The following is a 26516-nucleotide window of genomic DNA, read 5'->3' as shown; positions in this document are numbered from 1 at the left end:
ATTAACAAGCAGCTGTCCCGTTTGTCGTGTGGTTAAGAAGTCATAGCTAAAGCGGCATCCTTTCATTCAATCCCCTGTCTGTACAAGTAGAGGCACTGACTGCCACCCTTTGTAGTCTGTTTGCTGTTCATTTGTGGCCAAAATAAAATGGGGTCCCAGTTCCAAGGTACCTCTCTTGTTGAAATACCTACTTAGTTATAGGTTTTTAGTAATCACAGTCCCCCCCCCCGCGACCTAACTCCCCCTAAAATACCAAGCTCCGACACTTGCACCTAATGCCTCCCACCGAACTAGGCGTGAACAATCTATTTGCAGAAAAGGGTGCAGGAGTAGGCCATTCGGCCCTTCGAGCCAGCACCGCCATTCAATATGATCATGGCTGACCATCCAAAATCAGTACCCCGTTCCTGCCTTTTCCCCATATCCCTTGATTCCTTTAGCCCTAAGAGTTCTAACTAACTCTCTCTGGAAAACATCCAGTGAATTGGCCTCCACTGCCTTCTGTGGCAGAGAATTCCACAGATTCCCAACTCTCTGGGTGAAAACGTTTTACCTCATCTCAGTCCTAAATGGCCTACTTCAGCACAGAATTGAACTGCAAGGATAATTAAGACCTAACATCGATGGGAATGGAGAGTGGGTGACTGACAACAGTGGAGGCAATGTTTAATATTTCCACGTTCAATGTATGCTGAAAGTTTAGATGTGATTTTTAGTTTTTGAAACAAAGGCATCAAAAGTTGAAGCAAAAGGGCCTGTCCCACTTGGGCGTCACTTGCGCGTCACGCAGGTGTCGTGCGAAGATTTTGTGAATCCCAAAATCCTGGGGTGCCGCAAGTGACCGCGTGTCACTGCCTCCGTCACCATGCACCATGCGCGCGTCATGCACGCCATGCACGCGTAATGCACGGCATGCGCGCGTCACGACACGAGAGTCTTGCATCGTGACGCATAAATGACGCCCAAGTGGGACAGGCCCTTTACTCTGCTCTTTGGAACAAAGGATTATGTTTCTGGTAGACAAGCAGGGGATAGAGTCTGCAAGAGATGCAATGAAAACTTGTATTTCTATAGTGCCATTCAAGACATGTACCATCCAAAGTATTTGTCAGCTAGTAAAGTAGTTTTGAATTCTTAACACTGCAGTAACGTTGGACATACAGATCTCAATTTGCATTCGGAAAGCCCATTTACAACGATCTTACAATAACTGGAAGATCTATGTGTAGGAAGCAACGGCAGATGCTGGTTTATACCGAAGATAGACATAAAATAGTGGAGAAACTCAGCAGGTCAGGCAGCATCTCTGGATGTCAGGGGACTTACTTAAAGAAACACTGACGAAACTAGACCAGGGTTACGAGATTTTATTAACGTGATATCGGTGACGTTTCGGGTCGAGACGGGTCTGAAGAAGGGTCTCGAACCGAAACGTCACCCATTCCTTCTCTCCAGAGATGCTGCCTGTCCCGCTGAGTTACTCCAGCATTTTGTGTCTATCTCTGCCACAAGCAATTCAGCAATATCTGATATACCGAAGAACATACAAGACTACGTGACTAAAGTCATGCTTGGGTTTGCAATAGAGTACAAAAGTAAGAAAAACAAGACCAGCGTGTTAACCTTTAACCTGCTACTTCCTTTAGTTTGTTGGTATTTTAATATTCAGGGGACGGTTATCTGCAGTTGCTGATAAGTATACTCAGGAATTTACAAGCAAGCACAATGGAGAAATCACAAACGAGTTTTACCAAGTTTTAACTCTTAATTTGCCAAACATGAAGATTCTTCCACACTGGAGAAAAGGAATAGGTGACATTTTGGGTCGTAACCCTTCTCTGGATTGTGAGAAAGGGTTTCCACCCATAACATCGCCTATTCTTTTTCTCCAGAGATGCTGCCTGACCCGCTGAGTTACTCCAGCTTTTGTGTCTGACAGGAGATCTATTTTGGATTTGGTGAGGAATAGCCAGCCAGGTGTCCTGGAATAACCCCCCCTACTCCTCGTCAGAGTCAGGCAGAGGGACTTTATATCTACCTGAGTAGTAGGGATTCATTTCAACATTCCTTCAAAGGACTGAAAATAGGGACTTGTGGGTGCTGGTACAGTATTCCCAAAAAATTCATTTGTAAGCCAAATCGGTAGTAAAGAAGGCAAATACAATGCAAGCATTTGCTCGAATACAAACACAGGGATGTAATGCTGAGGTTCTATAAGGCGATGCTCAGGTTGTACTTGGAGTATTGTGAGAAAATGTGGGTGCCCTAACTATAGTGACAGTTTTTACAACGTCTCAAGGGTTTAGCCCTCAATAGTCACTAATGTGCTGGTCAGAAGGTAATCTATACGCACCCACGAGCCCTCCACGAGCCATTCAATGCCGTCGAGATGAATCTTCCAAAAATGAGTCTCTTGATGAATAGTTTATTTATTGAAGTACAAAGCAGTAAGTTAATTCACGAAGGTTTCTTCTTATATAAGTACGTTTCAATCATGCTCGTGCATGGTCAAAAATTATATCCTCGCATAGTCTTCGCCAAACTGAACTAAAAAACATCTGGATGTCCGCGCCAGAATCCTCTAGCCAAAAACACGCCTCAGACTTTGTATCAATCCCATCCACATAATAGCAGGCAAATAAAAATGTTAAAGTAACTGGTTCTAATTATAACATACTGATTTAAGCTAAATGGCTACTACAATAACGGAGGAAAGATGTGTTGGCTCTGAACAGAGTCCAGAGGAGGTTTACAAGAATGATCCCAGAAATGAGTGGATTAACATATGATGAGCAATTGACGGCACTGGGTCTGTACTCACTGGAGTTTAGAAGGATGAGGGGGTACCTCATTGAATCTTACCAAATAGAGAAAGGCTTGGATGTGGATGTGGAGAGGATATTTCCACTGGTGGGAGAGTCTAGGACCAGAGTTATAGCCTCAGAATTAAAGGATGTCCCTTCAGGAAGGAGACGAAGAAAAATTTCTTTAGTCAGAGGGTGGTGAATCTGTGGAATTCTTTGCCACAGAAGGCTGTGGAGGCCATGAATGGGTATTTCTAAGGCAGAGCTAGATAGATTCTTGTATGAGTGTCAGGGGTTATGGGAGAAGGCAGGAGAATGGGGTTAGGAGGGAGAGATAGATCAGCCACGATTGAATGGTGGAGCAGATTTGATGGACCGAATAGCGGAGTAGACTTGATGGACCGAATGGCCTATTTCTGCCCCTATCTCTTATGAATTAGAAGGACGCTCCTTCTAATAGTTAAAGATAATCAGAACAACGGAAAAAACCCGCTGTAACCATGTTAGTTCTGTAGATGAGACGAAGGAATTATAGTTTATGTTAAGACAAAAGTAAATTATTCTGGATATTGTAATGGAAATAAACTGAGCTAATATGTGAAAATTAGGCAGGCTTGGATGTGGGACAAAGAGATCAGAGTTTACATTGTACCGCACCTTCATACACTTTCAATACACATTTCATGCACTCTAGGAAGGCACATTGTTGAGAAGGCATAGCACATATATATCTTCTAGGTACTAATCAAAATGCTGATAGGTATATGGTTACGGGGAGAAGGCAGGAGAATAAGGATGAGATGGAAAAAATATATCAGCCATGACCAAATGGCAGAGTAGACTCAATGGGCTGAGTGGCCTAATTCTGCTCCTATGTCTTGTGGTCTTATGGTTTTATGATATGCAGGGTATAGAAGGGTATGGATCACAAACAGGCAGAGGATTAGATTATTCTGGCATTATGTTTGGCACAGATATTGGGGGCTGAAGGGCTTGATCCTGTGCTGTTCTTTTTTATGTTCGATGTTTATTGATGCCATTGGGGGGCTTTGGTAGGTCACGTGCAGCACTAAAGAGCAGAAAGTACTGGTGAGTCCATTGGTGAAGTAGCTAAATTACCAGGTGAGACTGTTAGAGAGGTATGTTTAAAACTCACCAGGGCAGTTGTGGAATTTTCATACAGTTAAGGGAATGCGCGGTGGAGTCGCTGCCTCACAGCGCCAGAGACCCGCGTTCGATCCTGACTATGGGTGCTGTCTGTACGGAGTTTGTACGTTCTCCCCGTACCTGGTGGGTTTTCTCTGTGTGCTCTAGTTTCCTCCCAGATGTACGAGTTTGTTAGTTAATTGGCTTCGGTTGTAAGCTGTCCACAGTGTGTAAGATAGTGCTTGTATGGGGATCGCTGGTCAGCGTGGACTCGGTGGGCGAAAGGACCTGTTTTTTTGCTGTATCTCCAAACTAACCTAAAATTACGCAATTAAAAAAAAAAAAACTTTGGTAATGATTACTATGAAACTACTCATTTAACTCCAGAATAGGAAACCTGCTGCCTCTTGTAGTCCACTTTGCAAACCACAAACTCATTGCAGTGTGGCTGACTCTCGACTGCTGCCTTAAATGACCAAACACACTGTTCAGTTGCATTGTTACTACTGTGGTTGAAGCTGTTCACTACACTCCGGGATGGGGAATTAATGTTGGTCTTTCCAGTGACATTTGTTTTTCCCAGGATGGAAATTGTCAAAGGCTAGAGGGCATAGCTGTTAGGTGAGAGTGGCAAAGTGTAAAGGGGATGTGCGGAGCAAGTTTTTTACACAGAGAGTTTCAATTTAGTTTTAGCTTAGTTTATCAAGGTAAAGTAAAATGTTTTTTGTCGCATGCTCTCCAGTCAGTGGAAAGACTACACATGATTACAATCGAGCCGTCCACTGTGTACAAATACAGGATGAAGGCAAAAACGGTTAGTGTGAGGTAAAGTTCAGTTTAGTTTAGTTTATTGTCACGTGTACCAAAGTACAGTGAAAAGCTTCTTGGCGCGTGCTAATCTGTCAGCAGAAAGACTATACGTGATTCCAATCAATTCATTTACAGTGTACAGATACATGATAAGGGAACAACATTTCGTGCAAGGTAAAGTGAATAAAATCCAGTCAAGGATAGTCCGAGGGACATGAAAGAGTTAGATAGTAGTTCAGCACTGCTCTCTGGTTGTGGTAGGATGACTCAGTTGCCTGATCACAGTCCAACTAAGTCCAGCAAAGTCCAATCGAAGATAGTCCGAGGGTCTCCAATGGAATTCCCTGACCAGGGTGGTGGTGGAGGAGGCAGGTAAGATAGTGGCATTAAAGATGTTTTTTGTTAGACACAAGGATATGCAGGGAATGGATGGATATGGATTACGTGCAGAGAGAGGAGATTGGTAAAATTTGGCATCAGATTCAGCACGGACATTATGTGCCAAAGGACCTCTTACAGACACGCAAGGTGATTTCTTGGATGTATAGAGATGATTTATTTCTGAAACCTGCCAATGTCTGGATTAGGACCGGTGTAAATGCGAGAAAGGGAAATTAAAATGAAGAAAATAAAAATAGCATTTGTGATAATCCCAGTCTTGAAATTGAAACCCTAATTATTTCAGAGAGTATTATCAATGCCTCATGAATAAATATATATTTATTGAAAATTGTTGCTTAAAATAAAAATAATGATCAAGGGAATGATAAGTGTACCAAAAGGTATATAGCATGTACAGTTTTGGTAACAGCGCAGTAGTGATGGTAAACAGCGGAAGATGGATTTCAGTACTGAGATACATCATGAGATATGTACGATTAACAGATGCAAGAAGGTAGCTGCCACTAGATTTACATGGATAGTGTAAGAAATTTGGTGATATATCTATGTGTGGGCTGAAATTTGTAATATATTAAATCTTATACTTAAGACATATGTGATATACAATATGTCTTATTGTAATATAAAGTGCCATTTGTAATATCTTTTAAAATACTAAAGAAACCCAGTCAGTTGGATTTTGATTATTAAAAACAAGTGATTCGGAAACTAGTTTAAAATGCGTTATATGAACTGAAGGAAAGTTATAAAGACGTTGATAGTGGATTGAGATGATTAGTTTTTCACAAGCCTGATTGATGCATCCTGCAAGAATTATTAATTGTTTTCTGGAAACTGTGCCAACAATGAATGTTATTGCTAGTGCAATGGGTGTCAGTCACCCTGTAGCCTAGAATAGCAATTATTTAATAAAACTTTCCAAATCAATTTATCTCAAGGATCTTTACCTTTTGAAACGAAAGCAGTCTTAACTAGCTGCTGCATATGTTGTGAACAGATGGTAGATTTTTTTATCTCTAGATGCAAAGAACTGACTATATATTTGGCTTGTAATGTTTTCCTTCTATTTATGTTAGCCCTGGGCAATCTGCTTTCACATTTTTCACTGACTGACTATCTGGAACACGTTTTGTTTACAGTGCCCTCACGTGTATTGGAGAAATGAGATTCAAATGATTCATCAAATGGATGTACGCTGATCTGAATCAGCGATCAGACTCGAGTACACTCAATCATTCAATTAAATCAATACCCATCTGATTATCTTCTCAAAAACATTGAAAATCTACATCACCCCCACTATACTCAATTTAAATCTCTGAAAAATCTATCTTCCTCTACCTTAAAAATATTCCAAGACTTCCCTTTATGGAAGACAGTTCTGAAAATTCACAACCCATTGAATGAAAACCTTTCACTTCAATCCTGTCTCACTGTTTGTAAACATTAATTCTTGGTTTAGTTATTTAGTTTAGAGTTTCAGTGCGGAAACAGGCCTTTCGGCCCCGCCGAGTCCGAACCGACCAGCGATCCCCGTACATTAACACTATCCTACACACCGGGGACAATTTATTTACAGACCTGTACGTCTTTGGAGTGTGGGGAAAAACTGAAAATCTCTGAGAAAACCCACGCAGGTCACGTGGAGAACGTACAAACTCCGTACAGACAGCACCCATAGTCGGGATCAAACCTGGGTGTCTGCCACTGCAAGCTCTGTAAGGCAACAGCTCAACTGCTGCACCAATTCTATTGTCTAGTTCTATCTTCTTCCGCAAGAGGAGACATCTTTTCTATATCTACCCAGTTAGGATCTCTCCATATAACATCACATTGTCCCTCAGTTAATTTGTTTTGTATTGCTGGAGGTGACAATCTTGATTAATTGATTGAATCGATTGAAAGATATAGCATGGAAACAGGCCCTCCAGCCCACTGAGTCAATGCTGACCGTCGATCACCCATTCATGCCAGATCTATGTTGTTCCACTTACGTGTCCACTCCCTACACACCAGGGGAAGTTTACAGAGGTGGGCCAGATGACTTTGGGAGGTGGGAAGTAGCCAGAGCACTGTGAGGAAACCCACACGGTCATAGGGAGAAAGTGCAAACTCCACACTGACAGCGCGCGAGGTCAGGATCGAACCTGGGTCTCTGGAGCTGTGAGGCAGCAGCTCCACCTGCTGTACCACTGGGCGGCCTGTCTTTGAAGAGATGTGAAAGAAAAATCCTATAACAAACACACCATCAAAATTAATTAGGGAAAACAACATTTTAACCCAGGGTTCTTTCTCTTTTAGGGATTCAACTGCTAAACAGTTTTCTCTGTTAATGTCACCAGTCCATGGGTATCAGTATACACATGGCTCACCTTTCCTGACTTTACCACACCCGAGTGGTTTGAACATTAAGAATTGTCAAAATTATTCTTAACTGCATTTCTGGTGGATTTCTTAGCCAGTTCTCATGCTATTCTTTTGCTGTGACAGGCACAGTGGCGCAGCGGTAGAGTTGCTGTTTTACAATTGCCAGAGACCCGGGTTCAATCCCGACTACGGTTGCTGCCTGTACGGAGTTTGCACGCTCTCCCGTGACGTGCGTGGGTTTTCTCTGAGATTTTCAGTTTCCTCCCACTCTCCAAAGACGTGCAGGTTTGTAGGCAAATTGGCTTGGTATGAATGTAAAATTGTCCCTAGTGTGTGTAGGATAGTGTTAGTGTGCGGAGATCGCTGGTCGGCGCGGACTCGGTGGACTGAAGAGCCTGTTTCTGCACTGTATCTCTAAACTAAACCAATCTGGACAGTGAGGGCTATACTCCATATTGTTACAGCACTGTTGGTCTCATTATTAGATCCGTCACATCTGCCATATTGGCCATTCTCTCAGGCTCCTACCATTGCTTTGTATATCAACACATCTCTCAACCCTACCCTGACCACCCTAAATGCATTAATGCTTAAAACAGCTGATATTCCAGACGTCAAGAGGAGAAGCAACAGACTTTAAGAGATGTATTCAACAAAGAGTTATATATAGATAGGCTAACAGAATCATGGGATAAGTGGGAAAAAGCAGGAACGGGGTACTGATTCTGGATGATCAGCCATGATCATATTGAATGGCGTTGCAGGCACGAAGGGTCGAATGGCCCACTCCTGCATCTATTTCTATGTTTCCATGCTTTTGGTGAAAATGGAGGAATAATGTATCTGGCCCAGAGCTCCTTCTCAACAGCTTCATATCTAGTTTAGTTTAGAGATGCAGCATGGAAACGGGCCCTTCAGCCCACCAGGCCCATGCTGACCATTGATGCTGTAGTTCTATAGCATCCCACTTGCCCTGCACACGAGAGAGCATATAAACCTACAAACTCGCCCGTCTGTGGGGATGTGTGAGGAAGCTGCAGGACCAGGAGCAAACCCATGCTGTGGCAGGGAGAACGTGCAAACCCCGCACAGACAGTACCCGAGGACAGTACTAAACCGGGGTCTCTGGTGCTGTGAGACCAGAGGCGCACTCTGCCGCCCATTGCACCACTGATTTGCTCAGAAGGATGGCTTACACACTGATTAGCTCTTGCTCACTTCGTATTACAACCCTGGATTAATTTTCAATGCATGGACCCATTTAAAGAGTTAAACACTCATTAATCATCTTGTACTCAGTTGCGCAATGGAAGGAAACAAAATCAATGATGTTTAAGTGTAGTTAACCACCTGTGACAGACATGGTGGGGTTCATCCATCAGGCTGCATCCTGCTCTCATCTCATTGCAGTGTTCAATGTTCCTAAATGAGTCTGGTTCCTGCAGTTAGGAAAAAAGCTCTCAGCTTGCAAGTAGTGACTGTTAATTCAGATTAGATTCGATTCAACTTTATTGTCATTGCACATAGTACAAGTACAGGTACAATGAAATGCAGTGGATGGTGGCAGCATATGATGGCATTTTCATGTTCGAGTTATCATCTACATCCTCAACTTGAATCCACTTACATTAAGAGACATGCACAATAACTTGCAACTCCCACAATTGAATTACAGTTCCCTGATCCTTGGACTCAGTGAAATTATTCAATATGGGCAGCATGGTGGCGCAGCGGTAGAGTTGCTGCCTTACAGCGCCAGAGACCTGGGTTCGATCCTGACTACGGGTGCCATCCTGTGCACAGTTGGGTTTTCTCTGGGTGCTCCTGTTGCCTCTCACATTCCGAAAACGTGCAGGTTTGTAGGTTAATTGTCCTCTGTAAATTGCCCCTAGTGTGTAGGATGTGAAGGTGAGATAACAAAGAGTTCGTGTGCGGGTGACTGATGGTCTGCGTGGACTCAGTGGGCCAAAGGGCCTGGTTCTATGCTGCATCTCTAAAACTAAAATGATTGCAGGGTTAATTCACATGTTCACAAGTTATCGTAGTAGGATTAGTCCATTCGGCCCATCGAGTCCACTGCCATTCAATCATGGCTGATCTCTGCCTCCTGATCCCATTTTCCTGCCTTCTCCCCATAATCCTTGACACCCGTTCTAATTGAGAATCTGTCTATCTCTACCTTAAAAATATCCGATGACTTGGCCTCCACAGCCCTCTGTAGCCACAGATTAACTACCATCTGACTAAAAATTGTTTGAACTGCCAGTTTGACCTTATTGACTTTTGATGTGGAAGCGAGTCACAGTCCCAGCTGCCGTTTGAGTTTAATTTATTTTCATGTGTACCGAGGTACAATGTGAGCTATTCAGTCAGCGGAAAGACAATACATGATTACAATTAATGGAGACACAGTGGCTCAGCAGTAGAGTTGCTGCCTTACAGCGCTGGAGACCCGGGATCGATCCCGACTACAGGTGCTGTCTGTATGGAGTTTGTACGTTCTCCCAGTGACCGCGTGGGTTTTCGATGGGATCATCGGTTTCCTTCCACACTGCAAAGACGTACAGGTTTGTAGGTTAATTGGCTTTGTTATAGATTGGTATCAATGTAAAATTGTCCCTAGTGTGTGTAGGATAATGTTAATGTCCAGGGACCACTGGTCAGTGTGGACTCAGTGGGCCAAAGGGCCTGTTTCTGCGCTAAACTAAACTAAACTAAGCTAAAAATCAAGTCATCCAGAGTGTAGAGATACATAATAAATGTTATAACATGAATAACGTTTAGTGCAAGATAGTCCAGCAAACTCCAATTAAAGATAGTCCGAGGTAGATAGTAGCTCAGGACTGCCCTCTAGTTGTTAGTAATCCACGAATTAAAGGTGTTACTCTTGAATATACTCATTCCCAGTGGCATTAGGGCTGAGAGGTACAAACATGCACTACCATGACTGAGTGTAAAGTAGTGAGATTCTGGTTATGCTTGAAGAGTGATCACATTGAATAAAGGTGGTGAAGACAATGGGTGAACTCTATAAATACATGTTGCTCAGTTCAAGTTCAAGTTCAAGTTCAAGTTCACGTGAGTTTATTGTCATATGTCCCTGAAACATCAATGAAATTCTTGCTTTGCTTCAGCACACAGAACATAGTAGGCATTTACTACAAAACAGATCAGTGTGTCCAGACCTCGCCGTTCGTAACTATTGCCTTCTATTTATCTATTTGCCTCATTTTACTTGCGTTAGTTTGTTGCCTGCCATGGTGATATTATCACAGTATCCTAGAGTTATGTAGTCTTACAGCATGGAAACAGGCCCTTCGGCCCAACTTACCCACACCGGACAACATTTCCCATCTACACTAGTCCCACCTGCCTGCATATTCCTCTAAACCTGTTCTATCCATGTACCTGTTTAAATGTTTCTTAAGCTTTGTGATAGTACCTGTATCAACAACATCCTCTGGCAGCTTGTTCCATACACCCACCACCCTTTGTGTGAAAAAGTTATCCCTCAGGTACCTATAAGTCTCTCCCCCCTCACCTTAAACCTCTGGTTCTTGATTCCATTACTCTGGGAAAGAGACACTGTGCTACTACCCAATCTATTCCTCTTATGATTTTGTGCACCTCTATAAGATCACCCCTCATCCTCCTGCGCTTCAAGGAATAGAGTCCTAGCCGGCTCAACCTCTCCCGATAGCTCAGACCCTCGAGTCCTAGCAACATCCGCATGATCTTCTTTTCACCCTTTCCACTTGACACCATCTTTCCTATAACATGGTGCCCAGAACTGAACACAATACTGTAAATGCAGCTTCACTGATATCTTATACAATTGCAACATGACTTCCCAACTTCTATGCTCAGAGCTTGGATTTTAAGCATTTTTTTGTATCAGATTTACCGGTAGGAAATGCAGTTACAAATTACGCTTCGTTCTATCCCCCCTGCTTTACACCCCAGAAGGGGCATGTTTATTGTCCAACCCAGATGCTATCCCACCTCCCAACATCATCCTCTCTCACAGCTTTGTATTCAGAGTCCCAGCCAGTACTTAATTCACATCAAGTTCAAGTTCAAGTGAGTTTATTGTCATTTGTCCCTGTATAGGACAATAACATTCTTGCTTTGCTTCAGCACACAGACATAGTAGGCATTTATTACAAAACAGATAAGTGTGTCAATATACCATAATATAAATATATACACACATGAATAAATAAACTGATAAAGAGCAAATAACAGAAAATGGGTTATTAATAATCAGAGTTTTGTCCGAGCCAGGTTTAATAGCCTGATGGCTGTGCGGAAGTAGCTATTCCTGAACCTGGTTGTTGCAGTCTTCAGGCTCCTGTACCTTCTACCTGAAGGTAGCAGGTAGATGAGTTTGTGGCCAGGATGTGTGGGTCTTTGATGATACTGACAGCCTTTTAGAGGCAGCGACTGCGATAATCATGACGAGCCCATGTTGGCACGCTGGAGCAGTGGTAGTGCTGCTGCCTTACAGTGCCAGAGACCCAGGTTCAAGACTGACTACGGGTGCTGTCTGTGCGGAGTTTGTACATTCTCCCCTTGACCTGCGTGGATTTTCTCCAGGTGCTCTGGTTTCCTCCCATATTCCAAAGACCTGCAGCTTTGTAGGTTAATTGACTTCTGTGCATTGTCCCGAGTGTGTAATATACAGTGCATGGGTGATCGCTGGTCAGCAAGGACTCAGTTGGCCAAAGGGCCTGTTTCCATGCTGCATCTCTGAAACGGAAACTGAATCTCAGGATTATCACTTTGACCAGAATAGAACTTACAGCACAAAACTGACCCGACTTGCATGCAAGTCAAGAGTATTTGTCATATGTACTGATAATGGAACAAGCAGCAATAACAGACCTGTCAACAGAACACCACCTCAGATAATATATTATTTAATTTAGTTTAGCGATGCAGCATGGCAACAGGCCTTTCAGCCCACCGGGTCCATGCCAACCAATGATCCCCATACACGAGCACTATCCTACACACACACTGGGGACAACTTGCGTTCTTTAGATAAGCCAATTAATCTACAAACCTGCACGTCTTTGGAGGGCGGGAGGAAACCAGAGCTCCTGGGGAAAACCCACGCGGTCGCTTGGAGAACATACAAACTCAATATAGACCGCATAATTAGTCAGGACCTCATGGCTGGTGGGCTGGCAGTGCAGTCACACAGCTGGTGGGCTGGTAGTTCAGTCACTTACAGCTGGTGAGCTGGCAGTTCACTTACTCACAGCTGGTGGGCTGGCAGTGCAGTCACTCAAGGTTGCTGGGCTGGCAGTGCAGTGACTTACAGCTGGTGGGCTGGCAGTTTACTTACTCACAGCTGGTGGGTTGGCAGTGCAGTCACTCACGGCTGGTATGGTGGCAGTTCATTCAGTCACCCCTCCTCCCTTCATCCCACCACTCTGCTCCTTGCCATTTCCCCCACATTCAGCCCATCTCCCCACAACCTCTCCCATGTGCTTTTAGCGGCTCTCCCACAGAGCAGCCATTCCTGCCTATTAGGTTCCCATTGTGATGAATAACACGCAGGCATGAAAAGTGGAAAAAGGATTTATTAAAGTTTAAAATGTGAATGACTCTTAAAATATAAGAACTATTTAAATGTTAAAGATTAGAATGATCAAGTTCTTTATTGTTGTGTCTCTTGTGTTCTGCTGCTCACTGCCTCTTGATGGCTATTTGTTGTTGATGAAAAAAGAGGCAATTTTAATATAGAGAGATTGAGCGGTTGTAATTTGTTGTAATTCTCAATCTTCTGGACTCACTGAAGAATTTGTGCAAAACATTTTTTTGAGGGGAGGGCTGTCGGGGTGGGGTGGGGGGTGGCAAACGCCCTGCAGCCGAGGGAGGGCGACGGACTCTCGGATGGTGACACACACACAGACTCTCAGACAGACACACAGACTCTCAGACACAGACACAGACTCGCACACAGACACACACACACACTCACACACACACAGCCACACACACACATATACACACACTCACACACACAGCCACACACACACATATACACACACTCACACACACACTCACACACACACATATACACACACACATACACACACAGACACACACACACTCACACACACACATATACACACACTCACACACACACTCATACACACACACACAACCAATACTAGAATGCCAAGTAACTTCAGAACGTGTGTGTAAACCGAATGATTCAAACGTTTAAAGCATCCTGTTGAGGCGGCTGCTGCTGAAGCAAAAACGTGCTGTAAATAACGTCCAACAAACACACTCACCATAAACAGAGCAGTCAGCTCTCTTGAATTTTTCAACGACGTCTTCACTATGCCTTCTGCAGTCAGCGCTATCTTGCCACGAACCGGATATGACGCAGTCAGCGCCATCTTGATGCTAACCGGAAATGGCATCATCGGTGCCATCCTGCCACTAAGAGCGCCAGAATGAGGGCCAATTTTGCAATTAAATACAGTCCTGATCTAATAAAATGTTTATTCACGCTTTATCCATCCGAAACTGTTGCAACGATTATAAAACCCAAGCCAAGGCAATTTGGCAGCAGCCACTTTACAACCATCCGTTTCCTGAAAACAAACTTTTTAAACGGCAAGGCAAACAATTTGGCAGCAGCCCCTTTACAACCAATCCGTTTTTTGAAAACAAATGTTTTAAAAGGCAAAGCAAACAATTTGGCTGCAACCCCTTTACAACCACATCGAGGGTACTCACCGTCGAGTAGACGTGCGTTCAGTGTTATTCGCATCTCAGAGAGCCGTGACCCTCTCGCTCCCTCCGTCTCGCAGAGACTGAGTGAGACACAACACTTCCGGGTTTTATAGTCCCTCCCCCTTGCCACCAGCGGGGGCAGCAGAGAGAATGGCGACATTTTTAAAAACATTACTAACTCTCTGATTTTCCATCCATGGGAAAAATCCTCCAGTCCTGTCTGGTGGAGGGGGACTCTGAGCGAGGTGGCCAAAAATGACGGCCGTAAGTGGTGCCGTTCTCTCGGAAATCATGAAAGTCGAAAGCGGTCAAGATCTTAGTTTTAGTAATATAGATTGCTTTTGATTTTCTCGTAATGTATTCACAGGCATTGATGGCGGGGCCAGCATTTATTGTACTTGCATGAATACCCTTCATCTGAACGGCTCACTATAACCCTTTCAGAGGGTAGTTAGCCCTCTGTTTAACTGTGGATATGGAGTCAGAGCAGGTTAGAGATGACAGATTTCATTCTTAAAGGACTGCTGGAAAGATTGCAGGGTAGATTTTCAAGGATGCTGCCAGTATTCGATGGCCTGAGCTGTAGGGAGAGGTTTAGCTGTTTGTTCCTTGGAGCTTAGGAGCCTAAGGGGTGATATTATAGATATGTATAAAATTATGAGGGGAACAGGGTGACAACACAGCATCTTTAACGCAGGGTATGGGGAATCAAAAACAAGAAGACATAGGTTTAAACTGAGAGGGGCAAGATTTAATACAAACCCAAGGGGTAATCTTTTCACTCGGAATGGTTGGTATGTGGAACGAGCTGCCAGAGGAGGTGGTTGAGGCAGGTATTATAACAGCCGGTAAAAAATATCTAGACAGGCACATGTAGGAATGTTACAAAATTTTGAGATTTAAAAAATCAAGCCTATAGTTTATCCCATCAGATAAAGCATAAAAAGAACTTTAATGTGATACCTAATTCACTTTCATATCTTCAGTATTAAAAAAGTTATGGTCACTTTCATACTCAGAAATTAGCATCTTGTTCCCTATTGCTTTTCCATTAACAACACAAAAGCTGTGATCGAGGACAGTCAATTGACATAAAAGCCCATAACTTTCTTAAAAATTAAGAGAACTGAATGAAATGTTAGGTTATTGTAGATTGAAGCATTCTGAAACAAATGTAAGATATACATCTTACTTGGATGGCCTGAAATTAAAGTATATAATTAGTTAATTACCTAATTAAGTAGCAAATTACAAAATTAACCATTGTGACAGAAATAGTAATAAACACCAGACTACCTTGAAAATTCAAAAATGTGATATTCTCAAGATAAGAACTTTAATATTATTGTAACGTTAAATTAAATAGTAAATACCCAACAAAAATGTCATATTCATCAGATCATCAAATCAATTAAATTCATCTAAATTCAATTACTAGATCCAAACATCTATTCCATTCTTAAGAAAAGGCTAAAAATATTTTTTTTAAATAGCCAAGGTATCCAAATAACAAACTGATCCCATTCACACAAAAACTCACAATATAACATGATGTTTAAATCTCACTTTGTCATGACTTTCTATGCCAAATGGAAGGAATTCAATGTTCAATTCCCATAAATTTTACTCTGTTGGCTTATAATACTGCCGCAGGCAAGGGCCATTTTGCACAGACATGTGTTCAAAATCCACAAACATCCACTCTCAAGATAATCAACATCCTTATTTTTTGCACAATCATCTTAAGAACATCTAAATTATCTATATTTGTGTAATTGTCTATCCATGGTTAATATTTTCACTGTACATAGTTTTTAGTCAGATATTTAGTATGAAAATATTGATCATGGATAGACAATAACCCAAAATATAGATAATTTAGATGTTCTTATGACATGATTGTGATAAAAATAATGAATTTGTTTATCTTGAGAGTGGATGTTTGTGGATTAAGATTCAGAGATCGGATTGTGGCCGCCGCCATAATTTTGCGCACAGTCAGGCAGGACACGGCCGATATCGGGGCCTAAATAATATATTTCGCATCATCAGATTGAAATGAAATTACACCAAAATCTAGAGAAGATGTTAAAAAAACGCCCGACAGAACATACCTTTTGCTTTGTCCTGAACTTGCGGTCCGTGATTTTGAAGGTGTTTTAATCTGATGATTTTCATCCAGCGATTTAATAGTTAAACAACGTTAAAAAAAAACACGAACGGGATCACAGAACAAAATTTCCTCGTAAGCTTGTTTTACGAGGAAATCACTGCCTGACAACCAATAAAAACCTGCATTTTACTAACCACTTTATCAGTTTATTTATTCATGTGTGTATATATTTATATTATGGTATATGGACACATTGATCTGTTTTGTAGTAAATGCCTACTATGTTCTGTGTGCTGAAGCAAAGCAAGAATTTCATTGTCCTATCAGGGACATATGACAATAAACTCACTTGAACTTGAACTTGAACTTGAACTAACCCCACCCCGACAGCCTCTCGAGCCACAGGCACAGGAAGTGTGAAGATCAAGAGCGCCACTAATGGCAGGAATTTGTAACAATGCTAGTACTTGGATAGGAAAGGTTTAGAGGGATATGGGCAAAATGTGGGTGTGGGAATAGTTTAGATGGGGCATCTTGGTCGGCATGGGCGAGTTGGGGTGAAGTAGAAATGTAGAGTTAAAAAGTTATTAAGTATTGTGTTGGTGTGAAAATCACTAAATTTATTAATGTCATAGTGTGATAGAGTCAGAGTCATGCTGCACGGAAACAGGCCACTGTGGTATAATTTCTCCACATTGCCATCCAGTGGGAAAGGCATCGTACAGCATGGGTTCACAAGATTAAATCCCGCGATGGCGGGACTGTCACATGCTGAGAGAATGGAGCGGCTGGGCTTGTATACGCTGGAATTTAGAAGGATGAGAGGGCATCTTATTGAAACATATAATATTATTAAGGGTTTGGACAGGCTAGAGGCAGAAAACATGTTCCCGATATTGGTGGGGTCCAGAAACAAGGGCCACAGTTTAAGAATAAGGGGTAAGCCATTTATAACGGAGATGAGGAAACACTTTTTCACACAGAGAGTTGTGAGTCTGTGGAATTCTCTGCCTCAGAGGGCAGTGGAGGCCGGTTCTCTGGATACTTTCAAGAGAGATCTAGATAGGGCTCTTAAAGATAGCGGAGTCAGAGGATATGGGGAGAAGGCAGGAACGGGGTACTGATTGGGGATGATCAGCCATGACAACATTGAATGGAGGTGCTGGATCAAAGGGCCAAATGGCCTACTCCTGCACCTATTGTCTATTGTCTATTGTCCCCATGTCTGAAAACATACGTGTTCATATCCTAGATAGACACAAAAAGCTGTAGTATCTCAGCGGGTCAGACTGCATCTCTGGAGAAAAGGAATAGGTCACGTTTCGGGTCTAGACCCTTCTTCGGACAATACCTAATTGTATTTGAATAGCCTCATTTCATCAAATGTCGGTTTCAATGAAAGTGGTCCCAATCACACTGTTTTACACTTCCACTATCTTGTAACATGAAATATGGTGTATTAACAGTAAATTTTAATATTTCATTTCCCCTGTTTTATTTTCGGTGATTGTCCAAACCTATAAACCAATTGAGTGAAATCTGCTCTGATCTTAAAATTGTGAAGGGAGATTGTCATTTATATATCTATATACATATAGTCATACAGCATGGAAACAGGCTCTACCTGTCTAAATGCTTCTTAAACATTTCGATAGTAACTGCCTCAACAACCTCTTCCAGCAGCTCTATTCACCCTTTGTGTGAAAAAGTTACGCCTCAGCTTCCTATTAAATCTTTCCCCCTTCACAAACCTATATCCTCTTGTTCTCAATTCCAGAGAATATATCTATGTGTGTGTGTGTGTGTGTGTGTGTGTGTGTGTGTGTGTGTGTGTGTGTGTGTGTGTGTGTGTGTGTGTGTGTGTGTGTGTGTGTGTGTGTGTGTGTGTGTGTGTGTGTGTGTGTGTGTGTGTGTGTGTGTGTGTGTGTGTGTGTGTGTGTGTGTGTGTGTGATGCTAAGGAATTGTCCCTTCCCTCTTCCCCTTTCCCCCCCTTGTCACCTAACAATTTGTTTACATCAGAGTCAATTGACAACTGGAAAAGAGAACAGATAAAATTCATGGGAGATTCTCGGGAAATTCTCAAGAGATTTTCAGCAAACTGAACAAGTCTCCTTAATGTAAACCAAACGAACAGATGATGAGGAATTAGAGGGAAAGGAGCCATTTTGCAATAGGTTTGTCGGAGGTTTCGGATTACTGAGGGATATGGTGAACTTAACAATCTAATGGGTGGCATATTGGCGCAGCGGTAGAGTTGTTACCTTACAGCGCCAAAGACCCAGCTTCGATCCTGATTACGGGTGCTGTCTGTAAGGAGTTTGTACGTTCTCTCTGTGACTGTGTCGGTTTTTTCTGGGTGCTTCAGTTTCCTCCCACACTCCAAAGATGTCCAGGTTTGTAGGTTAATTGGGTAAGTTGTAAAATGGTCTTTAGTATGTTGGATAGTGCCCATGTACGGGGTGATCGCCTTTCAGCTCAGACTCGGTGAGCCAAAGGGCCTGTTTCCATGCTGTATCTCTAAAGTTTGAAGTCTAAATGATTGTCACTCACACGTTTATTTACTCTGACATTCTTAGATGCAATTCAAATGAATGTATAATGCTGACATCAAGCAGTATAATTTTAAATTTGAATCCTATTTCTCCTTCAACGAATAACTTAGGCATTGCAATAACTTGTTCAGGAAGAGCAGTATTAGAGGAGTCACACGTGATCCTATGTTTGTGCAATGTGCACGTTTTAATACTTCTGTTGGGAATATATGGCAAGTAAATCTCCAAGAATGAGCTCTGATTCTCAATGAAGGTAGACAAAAATGCTGGAGAAACTCAGCGGGTGAGGCAGCATCTATGGAGTGAAGGAATATGTGACGTCTCGGGTCGAGACCCTTCTTCAGACTGATGTGGAGGGTGGGGGGGGGGGGGCGGGAAGAAGAAAGGAAGAGGCGGAGACAGTGGGCTATGGGAGAGCTGGGAAGGGGGGGGGAATGGTTCTCATTGAGTCCTCTTCTCTCAATGAGTTCTCGTCTCTCTCTCAATGTCTGGGAAGATATATTTGGTACCACCAGAGGGCATTCTAGGTTCCTCTCCGATCAGTGCAACTAAAGGAGACTTTAAGAAGGATTAAGATAATTTAAAAAGAACTGTTCAAAAAATACAACAACAACAAATTCATCAATAATTGTGTTTGAAGCCTGCTTTTGGGACAACTGCAGTCAATGACAGGAAAGGTACCTTAGAAATGCACCTGATTTCTGGAATAAAATATGAGATTTTTATCCATCATGATCCATGTGTAGATCCCCTGTGTTGATTATTCTGTAGTTGTCCCTGTTTCAATGTCTCAATGTCAATACCGGCTCATTTTATATGCTATTACATCTTTGTGTTATCTGACTTATTTTGCATGGGGCAATTGGATTTGTGTGATGTGCGGATACAAGTTTCCATGCTAAAAACCTTTCAAACCGAAAGGCCTTTTGGGTTTAATATGGGTCAGTGAGATGTAATCAGCAACGCTGCAGAACTGGGAGACAGTTCTGACAAGCATTTGATGTTACAAATTGTTAAAGTCCAAACATGTCTCTAATTTGATTAAAAATAATGTTGATGCTTCCACCTGATATGTCATCGGTTTATCTTTCAACCCATTGAAGACACACTTTACCCTTCAGTTTTGCAGCCAACCTTTCTATCATATTTATGTTTGCTGTTGCAAATGACTCTCAGTCATAACGCCTCAGGAAACGTGAAGATTGAATCATTTCTAAAGGACTTGGTTGAAACTGAAGTGTGTGCTTATAATAATGCCACCTATGAGATTTGTGTCTGCTATTTTAATGGACCTGTTCACACTAAGGTGTTGGAACAGCATGGTATTTATAGGGATGTGTCAGTGTGTTGATTATTATAGCGCACAGCAGAGTTTCAACTTCCACATCATTGCTCCCACCTTACTCTATTTATGTCTTCTGCTTTCCTTTACTCCTTGTTTGTACAACAATCCTAAATCAGAGGTGCAGAAGCAAAGCTTTTCACTGTATCCCGATGGACATGACCAAACTATTCCTTCTCTCCAGAGATGCTGTCTGGCCCACTGAGTTACTCCAGCTTTTTGTGTCTATCTTCGAACCAAACCGCACAGTTCTACATTTTAAAAAATAGACACAAAGTGCTGGAGTAACTCAGCAGGTTAGGCAGCATCTCTGGAGAACACGGATGATTTAGTTTAGTTTATGTATAGTATAGAATTTAGTTTTGAGGGGAAGAGAGCTGGAAGAGAGGTCAAAGCCTGGCAAGTGATAGATGGGTGGCATGGTGGCACAGCGGTAGAGGCACTGCCTTACAGCATCAGAGACCCGGGTTCCATCCTGATTACAGCTGCTTGTCTGTACGGGGCATGTACGTTCTCCCCGTGACCTGCATGGATTTTCTCCGAGATTTTTGGTTTCCCTTCACACTCCAAAGACGTACAGGTTTGTAGGTCAGGGAGGGGTGGGTTTAATTACCTATGATTGGCAAAATCAATATTTCCATCTTTCTGAACAGTTAGCAAGGTCAGGACTCACCCATCAAGCCTTTCCTGACAGTGTTGGGCCTTTCCAGCAGAATTGGGTGGTACATGTGGTAATATTATAGATTGATCCACAGTGTCGCAGCGGGTAGAGCTGCTACCTCACAGCACCAGAGACCTAGGGGCACTAGAGCCAGCATGGTGGCGCAACGGTAGAGTTGCTGCCTTACAGTGCTTGCGGCGCTGGAGACCTGGGTTCGATCCCGATCCCGACTACGGCTGCTGTCTGTACGGAGTTTGCACTTTCTCCCCGTGACCTCGTGGATTTTCTCCGAGATCTTTGGTTTCCTCCCACACTCCAAAGACGTACCAGTATGTAGGTAAATTGGCTTGGTGTAAAGTGTAAACTTGTCCCTAGTGTGTGTAGGATAGTGTTAATGTGCTGGGAGCGCTGGTGGCTGCGGATTCGGTGGCAGGTAGGGATCGTTTCCGCGCTATATCTCAAAAACTAAAACTGAACCCAGAAAAAAACTTCTCCTTCATAACCTCTCACTCCTTACGCTAAACCTCAGCCCTCTAGTTCTGGATTCCACTGCCATTGAGGAAACTGTCCTATCTACCCTACCTAAGAGCCTCAAACACACATGCCTCTACATCTGGTCCATAATACCAATATCAGTTGTTTCAAAAACTCACCATAATATTGGCAAGGATGTATACTTAACTTACTTAGCACAATTAGGTCATCGGAGATGTCCACATTTTTTAGGGAACGGGGGTTCCCCTCTTCCACTCTTGCTCACCCTCCCCACATTCGTAATAGGGACAGAGACCGGCTTGTCCTCACCTTCCAACTCATCAGCCGCCGCATACAGCACATAATCCTCCAACATTTTCGCCACCTCAAATTGGAGGAACAGCACTTCATATTTCGCTAGGGCAGCTTACACCCGAGCGGTATGAGCATTGGCTTCTCTAACTTCAAGTAGCTCTTGCTTTCCCTCTTTCTCTCCATCCTCTCCCTCTTCTCAGTTCTCCGATTACATTTTATCTTTGTTGTTACCTTCTCCCAACTAACAATGGTCCATTCTACACTTTACTTGATCTCTTTGTCCTGTTTTCACACCTTACACTTCCTTATCTATACACTTCCATATTTATACACCACCCACTCCCCTGACATCAGTCTGGAGAAGGGACTTGACCCGAAACGTCACCCATTCCTTCTCTCCAGAGATACTGCCTTTCCCGCTAAGTTACTCCAGCATTTTGTGTCTATCTTAGCGCAATTAGATGTTCGGGTGTGCAATAGACCACTGAACACATGAAACAACTGTAATTTTACTCCAGTTTAGTTTAGTCTCGAGATACAGCTCAGAAACAAGCCCTTTGGCCCACAAGGCCGCACCAACCACCAAGCCCCACGCATTAACACTATCCTACACACATGAGGGACAATTTACAATTTTATAAAGCCAATTAGCCTGCAAACCTGTATGTCTTTGGAGTGTGGGAAGAAACTAGAGAAAACCCAGGCAGGTCATGGGGAGAATGTACAAACTGCATATAGACAACACCACTAGTCAGCATTGATCTCAGGTCTCTGGCGCTGTAAGGCAGCAACTCTACTAATGCGCCATGTGCCACCCAATAATAATTTTAAAATCGTAAAGATGATATTTATCTACCAAGCCTCAAAAAATTTGAAGGATCAAGCAAAAATTCCCTTTGAGGAAGATGACTGAAATAGAAATTGAAAGTTTGCTTTGAAGCTTATTGGGCTGATTGAAGTATAATAAACTAATTTTGTAGGAAATGACAGGCAATACTATATGTATAAATTATACTTTACAAGCATTAACACAGAATAAAATCTCCTGCAGGTTTTATTATTTTTAAAATGGAGTAATACTATTTTTAAAGTGGTATATTTAAAGTGGAGATTGATGGATTCTTGATGAGCAAGAGTGTCAGGGGTTATGGGGAGAAGGTAGGAGAATGAGGATGAGAGAGGGAGATAGATCAGCCATGATTGAATGGCGGAGTAGTCTCAATGGGCCGAATAGCCTAATTCTGCTCCTGTGTCTTGTGACAGTATGAACTTTTGATAGTGATGAATAAACAAGCTTAAGAAAATATAAAGATATTTAGTTTACTGTAGATACAGCACAGAAACAGGCCCTTCGACCCACCGAGGCTGCACCAACCAGCGACCCCTGCACATTAACACTATCCTACACGCACTAGGGACAATTTACACTTATACCAAGCCAATTTACCAACATACCTGTATGTCTTTGGAGTGTGGGAGGAAACCGAAGATCTCTGAGAAAACCCATGCAGGTCACGGGGAGAACGTACAAACTCCATACAGACAGCACCCGCAGTCGGGATCGAACCCGAATCTCCGGCATTGTAAGGCAGCAACTCCACCGCTGCATCACCGTGCCACCACACAAGGCGGTTTGCCGGTTATTTCCATACTAAAAAGTAGGTCAAATTTGAAGAATGACATAATGTTGTTTATTATGTGGTTGTTCTTGAACCATGTGGTCAGCATTAACACTCTGCTCCCTTCACAGCACAATGAGGTGAGAGAAAGTCGCTTCAGCTTCACCGCCTACGGGGTGGGACCGTGTCTCCAATCAAAAGATGGAGTCACTCCAAAAGGTGCCATTAGCACGCCGCAGCCTGCGCCAAAAGGTCACGATGACATGAGGAAACTCTTCATCGACAGAGCCAAGAAGATCGACACGGTAGCGCGGGCTGGTTTCCCTTTAGCCTTTTTAATCTTCAACATTATGTACTGGATCATCTACAAAATTGTCAGACATGAGGACTTCCACCAGCAACAATAGTCCCAGGCCTCGACGAGACATCGTCGGAAGCGGAAAGGAATGGCAGCGTGATAGATAATCCATTAGGCCAGGGAATTCATCTTTAACACATTGAACAGTGGTATTGGAAGAAATTATGCAAATCTAAAGAGAAACCTAAATGAATAAGAATAGTCATCCAGCGCTTTCTGCATTTTCACATCACATGGAATACTTGAGGAAGGGATTATTTACCTGAGCTGAACAACACTGGCAAGGGAAAACACTGGCAGGAATAATAATTATTTAATAGCTCTGTCCTATTTTCTGTTTTTTATCTGATTGCTTCCAGTTTGGAGACAGTAATAATAAAACAAAAAATGACTGCGGAACGCATGTGAGAGGACCATTCTGGGAAAGGAAGTCCTGACAGAGAGAGAGTGCAGGTAATTGCAACTCACGGCTCATCTTTGCGTTGGGCCGTTCTTTAATCCGACTCAAACAAAGGGGGATAAAGTAGTGGATCAGTTCACCACCCCAATTCCACCCCCTGTGAGAATTATCCTTTGTCAGATGCTGTGAATATTCCTCACCCCACGAGTTATAGAAACATAGAACATAGGTGCAGGACGAGGCCATTTGGCCCTTTGAGAATCACAGCACCGCCATTCATTGTGATCATGGCTGATCCACAATCAGTAAGTAACCCATGCCTGCCTTCTCCTCACAACCCTTGATTCTGCTGGCCCCTAGAGCTCTATATAACTCTCTTTTAAATTCATCCAGTGAATTGGTTTCCACTGCCTTCTGTGGCAGAGAATTCCACAAATTAACACACTCTGGGTGAAAAAGTTTTATCTCATCTCGGCTTTCCCTTTATTCTTAGACTGTGGCCCCTGGTTCTGGACTCCATCAACATTGGGAACGTTTTTCCGGCATCTAGCTTGTCCAGTCCTTTTATAACGTTATATGTCAGTGTAGGTTCACTGATGTCGGGCAGGAAGGTGAAAGGCAATGGTGGAATTGAGCAACCTTCAGGAGTTTGGAACAATAAGCGGAGATCTCGCTGAGGTGTGCAAGATCGCGAGAGAAATTGACAAGGGCGACACAATTAAGCTGTTTCCTTCCTCTCAGGGTGTCAGGGATTATGGGGAGAAGGCAGGATAATGGGGTTAGGAGGGAGAGCTAGATCAGCCATGATTGAATGGCGGAGTAGACTGGATGTGTCGAATGGTCTAATTCTGCTCCTATCACTTATGACCTTATGACATCTAGAAAATCCAGAACAAGGTACAAGATCTCGGAATAAGGAATCAGCCGTGTAAGATTGAGATGAAGAGAAGGCTGTGAGGTACATTGAAAAGCTTCAGTTGCGTGCTAACCAGTCAACGGAAGGACAAAACATTGTTACAATGTGACCTTAGTGCAAGAGGTACAGGGTTTGTGGAGTGGATGTGACAGGGGGAGGATAGATTCGCTGAACATATTTTCCTGAATGGTACCTTCAGAAAAATGCATTTAATTTTGAGATAGTTGGTATGTGTAAGGAGGCCCGTATGGAAAAGCACTCCCTGTGATGGTGTTGTGAAAATGCTGGAAGGAATCTAATAGCGTCTGATGGCGCAAGGCAAATTTTCAGCCTCTCCATTGGAAGCACCAGCACTAATATCTTACAGCTTTGCTGCTTTACTACTACAGCGATGGAGTTTTCTTTTGTGCAGGGTGCATTGCATGCCGTAACTGTGTGATACATTCAGTGACTCCGACGGCTCCGTCTGCACCATCTGCGGCCCAGATTAAAATAGACAATGAAACTAGGTGACGCCAGACTGTTCCCCATTTCCAGCGCTTCCACTCAGCATCCTTATAGGCGGCAACAGGGATGTGATCGGCAAACACATTCAATCCACTCCACCCCTAGCTCCTCGACGCAAGCCCACGCCGCCATTTCTCCAACCAAGGAAGCTAAAGGGCCTGTCCCACTTAGTCGGCTGCCAGGAACTAGTTTTAATGGGATTCACCTACGACATCTGGGGACAACATACGACAGCACCTACGACAACCTACGACAACATCTACGTCAACTTACGACAACCTACAACAAGCAAAAATTGTCGCCACTGTCACCAAAACATTTTCAACATGTTGAAAATTTTGCCGCAGTCGCCTATAGTTGTCCAAAAATCGGCAGAAGAAGGGGGGGGGGGGGAGGGGGAGGGAGAAGGAGGGAAGAAAAAGAAAGGGGGAAAAGAAAAGAAGAAGGGAGGGGACAAGAAAAGGGAAGAAAGGAAAGAAAGAAGAAGAGGAAGGAGGGAAGGAAGAAAGAAGGAAGAAGGGGAAGAGAAGGAAGGAAGGAGAAAAAAGAAGAAAGAAGGAAAGGAGAAGAGAAGGGAAAAGGAAGAGAAGGAGAGAAGAAAAGGGGGAATGAGGAAGGGAAGAGACAGGGAAGAAGAAAAGAAGAGAAGAAGAAAGGAAGGAAGAGGAATGAAGGGAAGAAGAAGGAAGAGAAAGGAGGGGGAGGGAAGGGAGGGAGGAAGAGGAGAGAAAGAGAAGAAAGGGAAAGAGGAAAAGGAAGGAGAAAAGAGAGGGGGAAGGGAAGGAAGGGAGGGGGGGGAAAAGAGGAGAGGAAAAGAAGAGAAGAAGAAGGGCTAATGGGACAGGCCCGTAAAATACACTGTTACCTCGGGAGAAAATCGCCAGGGGCAAACTGCAGAAGGTCAGCGGCGTCCTGTCAAAAAAAGCATCGACACCTTGCTGGCTTCACTGACCAAAGCTTAGCAGTCTAACAG

At 43.1% G+C, this 26516-nt stretch overlaps 1 protein-coding gene across 1 annotated transcript in view; it reads left to right on the top strand.

Annotated features, from left to right (window-relative positions):
* The window catches only part of LOC129693764 (glycine receptor subunit alpha-3-like), a 131654-nt gene extending 105757 nt beyond the window's left edge, over nucleotides 1–25897 (top strand). Inside the window, exon 9 of the mRNA XM_055630537.1 lies at nucleotides 23494–25897. Coding sequence (XP_055486512.1) covers nucleotides 23494–23769 — 276 coding nt within the window. The 3' untranslated portion in view covers nucleotides 23770–25897. The remainder of the gene's footprint in view (nucleotides 1–23493) is intronic.
* Nucleotides 25898–26516: the final 619 nt, after the last annotated feature.

Source organism: Leucoraja erinacea, chromosome 3 (genome assembly GCF_028641065.1).
Source record: "Leucoraja erinacea ecotype New England chromosome 3, Leri_hhj_1, whole genome shotgun sequence".
Classification (NCBI taxonomy): Eukaryota; Metazoa; Chordata; class Chondrichthyes; order Rajiformes; family Rajidae; genus Leucoraja; species Leucoraja erinaceus.
The sequence above is the reverse complement of the archived record's forward strand: the minus strand, read 5'-3'. Positions and strand labels throughout refer to the sequence as shown.